The sequence below is a fragment of the Plecotus auritus genome (genome assembly GCF_963455305.1).
Source record: "Plecotus auritus genome assembly, chromosome: 6".
Lineage (NCBI taxonomy): Eukaryota > Metazoa > Chordata > Mammalia > Chiroptera > Vespertilionidae > Plecotus > Plecotus auritus.
In genome coordinates, this window is record NC_137773.1 from 38,085,051 (window position 1) to 38,093,268 (window position 8,218).

The window sequence follows — 8,218 nt, forward strand, 5'->3', positions numbered from 1 at the left end:
GTGGAGCGGCCAGGCCCTGCAGAGAGCTACTGGTGCAAGGATTCGTGCACAGGGCTACTAGTATAGTTATATTAGAGATCTCAGCTGTGGATAAATTTTATATAGTCAAATAATATCAGAGACAAAAATTGATTAACCAAAATGTGTATATTGTGAAGAATAGGGTGTAAGGGGGAAGCTTAGTCCTCAACCTCCAATGTTAAGAGTCAACAAATAATATCTCCAAAGAGAAAATAAATAGTAGTTTAAGCATGTTTAGAAACATGGAGGTAAATATCAGAAGGAATAGCTAAAATGATTAAAAGCTCTTATCTCTGGAGAGCAGGAATTAGGAGTATGTAGAAGGAAGTAGATACCTACTGGCATTTGTGTAACATTATTTCTTTCTTTTTAATTCATCTGCATTTGTCACAACCTTTTTAAAGCAGAATGTGACTTGAGCACTATATTTCCATTCACAAAATTTGCTCTAAGTTACTTTCAAATGGCTTTACAACATGCCTAGGTGAGCTTATAATTTTGCTACTCTAAATAATACTTTTCTTTAGAAAACAAGCTCTATGGATAGTTACTTCCATCATATTGGTTCAGCTTAGTATACTAATTTCTAGAGGACATACATGCAGTTGATAAATACAGAGAAGATAGAAGGTTTAAGAAGGAGACCCTAGGGGATGAAAGTTGTTTTAACCATGTTTATCTCAAAACATTTCAGTGACAAAAGATTTGGTCTACTAAGGAACCCACTTGAAAGCTAAACACTTTAGAGTTAAACCATAATGTTAACAAAGATTAGGTTACACACATCTCACAACAAACATAACCTCATTCTGTTAAAATAAGCCAACATGAAACTAGAAGAGAAAAACTAGTTCTGCTTAGAACCAACATCTTTGATTTCAGGTTTGTCACTGGACTAATTTTCTTCTTTTTTAAAATATATTTTTATTTATTTTAGAGAGGAAGGGAGAGGGAGAGATAGAAACATCAACAATGAGAGAGAACCACCTATCGGCCACCTCCTGCATGCCCCCCCTGCGGGTTTCAAGCCCATAACCTCAACCGGGGGTCTGTGCCCTGATGGGGAATCGAACTATGACCTCCTGGTTCATAGGTCGAGGCTCAACTACTGAGCAACACTGGCTGGGCTCTTCTTTTTTTTTTTTTTTAAATCTTCCTCTTTCTCTTCCTTTTCTTCAGCCTCATCATCACTGACTTCTTTACCATGTTCTTCTCCCCCAAAAAGTAAGGGAGTAGCCAATAAATTGAGAGTGTTTTTTTCACAATCTCCTTTATCTTTCTCTCCTCCAAATACTTGGTCTGGTCTTCTTTCAGATTCAGGATGACCTCTGGTTACTGTGTCGGTCCTAACTGTGAACAATCCTACTCGGGAAGAATCCCAGGCATACTGCTCATCATTGTTATGTTTGGTGATTATGGGCACTTTTTCAGCAACCAAATAGGCTTAATTACAACCTGACACCATATGACCAATCATAGTGATATCCGCACAGCCTGCAAAGCTTCCATGAATGCTTTGGTCCCAGACGTGGCAATTGTACCAAGATTAATGATCAAATCAGCCTTGGCCATTCAATTCCAGTATCCATGATAGTGAGAGCTTGGTCATATTTGTTTGGAATGAGGCTAATGTGCAGCTCTTTCCCAGAGTCCAGTTTACTGGGATCTGACTAGCTTTCACAGCTGATATTGTCCAGTGGATATGATGAATCTGAAATAAATTCCCTCAGAAATATCTCTTTATTCAAGTAGAAAATATTGATGATCAGTGACATCAACTGGGCAACTTCTACCTGAAAGGCAAATGTCTCAACCTCTTCCCCCTCCATCGGTTGGTTGTGAGTCTGGGTTTCCTCAGGCATCTCAGCTAAGGGACCACACGGGCTCCAAAATAATGCAGCACCAGGACGCAGAACCAACTAGCCAACGATTTCTTAATCTTTACTACACATTTATCACCTTTATAAAAACTAAAAATTTTAAGTGAGAAAGAGAAAGGATACTATCAAAAAGAGAAAAGAGAGGAGAAACCAAGATGGCGGCATAGGTAAACACCTAAACTGCTGCCTCGCACAACAATTTCAAAACTACAACTAAAAGACAGAACGGACACCATCCAGAACCACAGGAAAGCTGGCTGAGTGAAAATTCTACAACTAGAAGGAAAGAGAAAAGCTCACAGAGAATTGGAGGTACGGCAAAGGGTCTTTGTGCGCGCAGAGAGGAAGGGCGCTGAGAGCCTGGCTGACTTTCTCTGGCGGAAGGGGGAAGGAAGCCCCCGACCGCACTGAACCCCAGTTCTGACTGCACTGAACCCCAGTTCTGGGCGAGCCCCTGGGGACCCACGCTCTTACGGGGGGAGTCTGGACTCTCGGGCGGAGACTCGGGAGCTGGGGAAGGCAGAAGTCTGAAGGCGCAGCGTGCCAGTGCGCACAAAGGCTGCGGAGGTTGCCACAGGCTTTCCCTAGTGGAAGGGAGTCAGAAGCTCCTGACTGCACTGAGCCCCAGTTCTGACTGCACTGAACCCCAGTTCCAGGCGAGCCCCTGGGGACCCACGCTCTTGTGGGGGGAATCCAGACTCTCGGGCGGAGACTCGGGAGCTGGGGAAGGCAGAAGTCTGAAGGCGCGCTCGTGCCAGTGCGCACAAAGGCTGCGGAGGTTGCCACAGGCTTTCCCTAGTGGAAGGGAGTCGGAGGCTCCTGACCGCACTGGGCCCCAGTTCTGACTGCACTGAACCCCGGTTCCAGGCAAGCCCCTGGGGACCCACACTCTTGTGGGGGGAGTCTGGACTCTCGGGCGGAGACTCGGGAGCCGGGGAAGGCAGAGGTCTGTGCGTGCGCGCAAGGGCAAGGCTGCCGGGAAGCCAAGACTGTCTGCTCCACCCTGAGACTCCACCCCATCCAAGCCGAGCACAGAGGCTATTGCAATTTGGCAAGTCTAATCCTATAAGGCTGTCTCCAGCACCGAACTTCTCCCAGCATAGACGCAGCTGATCCTTACAGCCAACTGGCCTGGAGGTCAATTCCTCCCAGTGATACCAACAACAATCAGGACTTAACTACAACAAGGCTGTACACACAGTCCACAAAGGGGTGCACCAAGAGTGTCCACCTCAGGTTAACTGGGGAGGCCGACCCACTGGGCCATATAGGAAACCTAGCACACAAATCTACCCTACCAACTCAGGGAAGCAATGAAAATGCGGCATCAAAGAAACAGATCACAAATGAAAGAAATGGAGGAAAACAAACGACTGGATATAGAATTCAAAACCACGGTTATAAGGCTTTTCAAGAATATCCTAGAAAAGGCCGATAAATATAACGAGACCCTCGAAGATATGAAAAAGGACCAAGTAGAAATTAAACATACACTGACTGAAATAAAAAATATTATACAGAGACCCAAAAACAGACTAGAGGAACACAAGAATCAAGTCAAAGAATTAAAATACAAAGAAGCAAAAAACACTCAACCGAAAAAGCAAAAAGCAAAAAAAAAAATCCAAAAAGTTGAAGATAGTGTAAGAAGCCTCTGGGACAACTTCAAGCGTACCAACATCAGAATTATGGGGGTGCCAGAAGAAGAGAGAGAGCAAGATACTGAAAACCTATTTGAAGAAATAATGACTGAAAACTTCCCCCACCTGGTGAAAGAAATAGACTTACAAGTCCAGGAAGCACACAGAACCCCAAACAAAAGGAATCCAAAGAGGACCACACCAAGACACATCATAATTAAAATGCCAAGAGCAAAAGACAAAGAGAGAATATTAAAAGCAGCAAGAGAAAAACAGTTAGTTACCTACAAGGGAGCACCCATACGACTGTCAGCTGATTTCTCAACAGAAACTATGCAGGCCAGACAGGAGTGGCAAGAAATTTTCAAAGTGATGAATAGCAAGAACCTACAACCAAGATTACTCTACCCAGCAAAGCTATCATTCAGAATTGAAGGGCAGATAAAGAGCTTCACAGATAAGAAAAAGCTAAAGGAGTTCATCACCACCAAACCAGTATTATATGAAATGCTGAAAGGTATTCTTAAAGAAGAAGAAGAAGAAAAAAGTAAAGATAAAAATTATGAACAACAAATACATATCTATCAACAAGTGAACCTAAAAATCAAGTGAATTAAAAACCTGAGGAACAGAATAATCTGGTGAATATAATAGAATCAGGGGCATAGAAAGGGAGTGGACTGATAATTCTCAGGGGGAAAGGGGAATGGGGGGTTCATGAAGAGACTGGACAAAAATCATACACCTATGGATGAGGACAGTTGGGGGGAGGTAAGGGCAGAAGGTGGGGTGGGAACTGGGTGGAGGGGAGCTACGCTGGGAAAAAGGAGAAACAATTGTAATAATCTGAATAAAGATTTATTAAAAAAAATAAAATTCACTGTCTTTTTAAGACTCTAGTTTTTTAAAAAAAAAAAAAAAAAGAGAAAAGACATCCCACAGAATGGGAGAAAATATTTGCAAATCTTATATCTTATAAAGGGACAGTTATCTAGAACATATAAAGAACAACTCAATAATAAAACATTTTTTAAATAGGCAAAGGATTTGAATAGACATTTCTCTAAAGAAGACAAACAAATGGCTATTAAGGCCAAAGAAAGATGTTCAACATTTGCCATTTGGGAAATAGAAATTTAAATCTCAGTGATACTACTTCACTCCAGTAGAAGGGTTACAGTAAAAAAGATAGTAAAAAACAAATGTTGACAAGATTGTGGAAATATTGGAACATATACATTGTTGGTTGGAATGTAAAATGGTGCAGCCACTTTAGAAATGTTTGGCAGTTGCTCAAAAATTAAACAGAGTTATCATATGACCCGCCTGGGTAAATACCAAATAAAAATAAAAATGTGTATTCACATAAAACTTATACATGAACGTCCGTATTATCTATTCATAATAGTGTCAAAAAGTAACCACCCAAATGTTCATCAACTCATAAATGGGTAAATAAAATGTCGTCTATCCCCAAGATATATTGAAGTCCTAATCCCTAGCACCTACAAATGTGACCTTATTTGGAAACTAGAGGCTCGGTGCATGAAATTCATGCACTCAGGGGTGGGGGCGGCGTCCCTCAGCACAGCCTGCACCCTCTTGGCCTGCGCCCTCTCGCAGTCTAAGAGCCCTCGGAGGATGTCTGACTGCTGCGGAGGCAGGAGAGGCTCCTGCCACTGCCGCTGCACTCACCAGCCCTGAGCCCGGCTTCTGGCTGAGCGGTGCTCCCCCTGTGGGAGTGCACTGGCCACCAGGGGGCAGCTCCTGCGTTGAGCGTCTACCCCCTGGTGGTCAGTGCATGTCATAGTGACCAGTCGTTCTGCTGTTCGGTCGATTTGCATATTAGCCTTTATTATATAGGATGGGGTCTTTGTAGATGTAACTAAGTTGAGGTCATCGTTATTGCCTTGGGGCTATCAGAGCTACTATCACGTTGGAGTTAATTAACTTTTATTAAAAAGTAGAAAGCTGCTTGGCTCTGTTGCACAATGGATAGCTCATTGGACTTCTAAAAAGCAGAAAGCTAAGTCACATATTGTCTTCTCTTTCCCATTTACTTATTCGGATTGGACAAATTTAGGCAGTGTATATAGAAATGTATTCTTTACAGATCAGTTTGAATCTGACATTGCCATTTATTGTAAGCTTGGACAAGTTACTTAAGACGTTTTGCCTCAGTTTTATTGTTTTTTTAATAATGAAGTAATTTTAAGGGTGTATGGTATAATTTCTATACTAGGTTTCACTGTAGTCATTATTTATCTACTGGAGGCCCGGTGCACGAAATTCGTGCATGGGAGGGGGTCCCCTCAGCCCAGCCTGCACCCTCTCCAATCCAGGACCCCTCGGGGGATGTCCAACTGCCGGTTTAGGCCCAATCCTGGTGATTGGGCCTAAACCGGCAGTTGGACATCCCTCTCACAATCCGGGACCACTGGCTCCTAACTGCTCACCTGCCTGCCTGCCTGATTGCCCCTAATTGCCCCCCCTGTTGGCCTGGTCACCCCCAACTGCCAGCCTAGTCTCACCCAACTTCCCTCTCCGCCGGCCTGGTTGCCCCTAACTGCCCCCCGCCCCGCCGGCCGGGTCGCCCCATATTGCCCCCCCCTGCCAGCCTGGTCATACCCAACTGCCCCCCCCCGCCAGCCTGGTTGCCCCTCACTGCCCCCTTCTGCTGGCTTGGTCGCCCTTCTCCTCCCCCCCCCGCCCCTGCTGGCCTGGTTGCCCCACACAGCCTGCTGTTTGGTTGTTTGGTAGCCCCTCACTAACCCCCCTGCCAGCCTGGTCACCCCATGTAGCCTGCTGCTCAGTCATTTGGTCGCCCCTCACTAACCCCCCTGCTGGCCTGGTCACCCCACGCAGCCTGCTGCTCCATTGTTTGGTCGCCCCTCACTGTCCGTCTCCCCCCCCTCCCCCCCGCTGGCCTGGTCACCCCACTCAGCCTGCTGCTTAGTTGTTTGGTCGCCCCTCACTGTCCATCTCCCCCCCCCCCCCCCCCCAGCAGGCCTGGTCACCTCACGCAGCCTGCTGCTCGGTCGTTTGTTCGCCCCTCACTAACCCCCCTGCTGGCCTGGTCGCCCTATGCAGCCTGTTTGGTCGTCTGTTCGGTTGCGATGGTTGCTTAGGCTTTTATAGATATAGATGCCTTCTAAGTCTGGGTTATATGCCCTCCTGAGTACATCCCAGCATTGGGCACTTACTACACTGAATGTTAATGGCTCACTTGTACCATACTTTTTCAAAGGCTTCTTGGTTACCTTTGTATCCTCCACACTTGGCATGGGTGTCTTCTGTACATTATAGGCCTGGCTAAAAGTGTTTTTGGAATGAGTTCTTTCATTTGTATTCAAGTTTTCCGAGCAATTTTCCATTTCAAGAACTTTCCATATGTGACTTCCTCTTTCTGGAATGGTCTTTTTCTCTCTTCATCTACCTATTTCTAATTAAACTTCACATCTCAACCTAACTTAAACTTCTATGAAATATTGTTTTGCATCCCTCCAGATTAAGTTAAATCCCAATTATATGCACACAAAATACACTATTTTAGCTCAAAGCTAAATACAATCCTAATCAAGTAATTGTTAAAAATCTCTGACCTGCTAGACTTCTGTATGAAGGCAAAGGTGGTCTGTTTATTGTTGCACCCACTATGCCTTAATAGTATAGGCTAAATGTTGGGTCTTAGGTATTACTAATAGCTATTATGTAAACTCAATAAAATTTTAAAATGAATAACCCTTTACAATTGTTTCTACTGGTGCTGTGATATATATTAAACCATACTGAGAACGCCAAGTTCAGTAGTAGATGAGGCATTGCTTGGCGGCTACCTATTATTGACCATAGCATTGCTTTCCCTCCCTATATTGTAGCAGGTCATTTCCCCCTTCCAATGCCTGGGTTTCAGCCAGTGACAGGGACAGGTCTCCACCTGCCATGCTGATGTTGAAGGTTAGGGATGGCTAGCCCATGAAATTGTGCACCGGCCAGGAACGTGTAACAGTGGCGAGAAATGAACCTGAGACCATGTGACCCCGGCAGGACCATTGCTTCCCAAGCTCATTCAGAGAACTTGGGTCTCTGTTCTGTGTCGCGGAGTGTTACCTTTGGTAAGTGAATGTGCTGATTTCCTTGGTTCCTAGACTTCTGTGTACCTTCCAATTACATGACTAGACTACACCTTTCACCTCATCGGGTGCTTGGAGCGCAGGGCTGCCTTTAGCGTCCCCTGCACTTCCCAAGGATGGGAAACGGGTCCCTCAGACAAATACTCAATGGGAGATGAAACGCGGGCAGAGCTCAAGTCTCGCATTACTGAACATACTCCGTACCCAAGCCGATTAAGAACTGGGAACCACTGGTGCCCCCCATCCCTCCTCCACACCTGCACAGCCCGTCAACCAGCCTTTAGGGTTGGTCACCGACTCCTCAGGTGCGAAGGCCACATCCTCCGTGGAGGGCCTGAACCCCAGTTACAGGACTCCATACAACTTTCGTCAGGCTACGCTCTTAACCCCCCCAGCCCCCGCTCTCCCCTGTCGGCATCGCACCCAACACCTCCCCAGGCCCTGTCACCTTGGCCGCCTGACCCATGTTTCTCCCACAGCGGCAGCTACCTCTTCAGCAGTCTAGTCGCCCCGCCTCTCGGCAATCAATCACGGCCCGTGCGCA

The 8,218-nt window shown here is 45.6% G+C and overlaps 1 protein-coding gene across 3 annotated transcripts in view; it reads right to left on the reverse strand.

Annotated features, from left to right (window-relative positions):
- Positions 1-8,218, reverse strand: part of LYRM7 (LYR motif containing 7) — a 29,884-nt gene extending 21,666 nt beyond the window's left edge. For 2 of the 3 annotated variants that reach the window (XR_013960805.1, XM_080672144.1), the window contains exon 1: positions 8,123-8,218. Coding sequence is in view for 2 of the 3 variants with exons in the window: in XM_080672144.1 (XP_080528270.1) it covers positions 8,123-8,140 (18 nt within the window). In the remaining variant the exon portion in view is untranslated. The remainder of the gene's footprint in view (positions 1-8,122) is intronic. The other variant, XM_080672145.1, reaches the window with a different exon arrangement.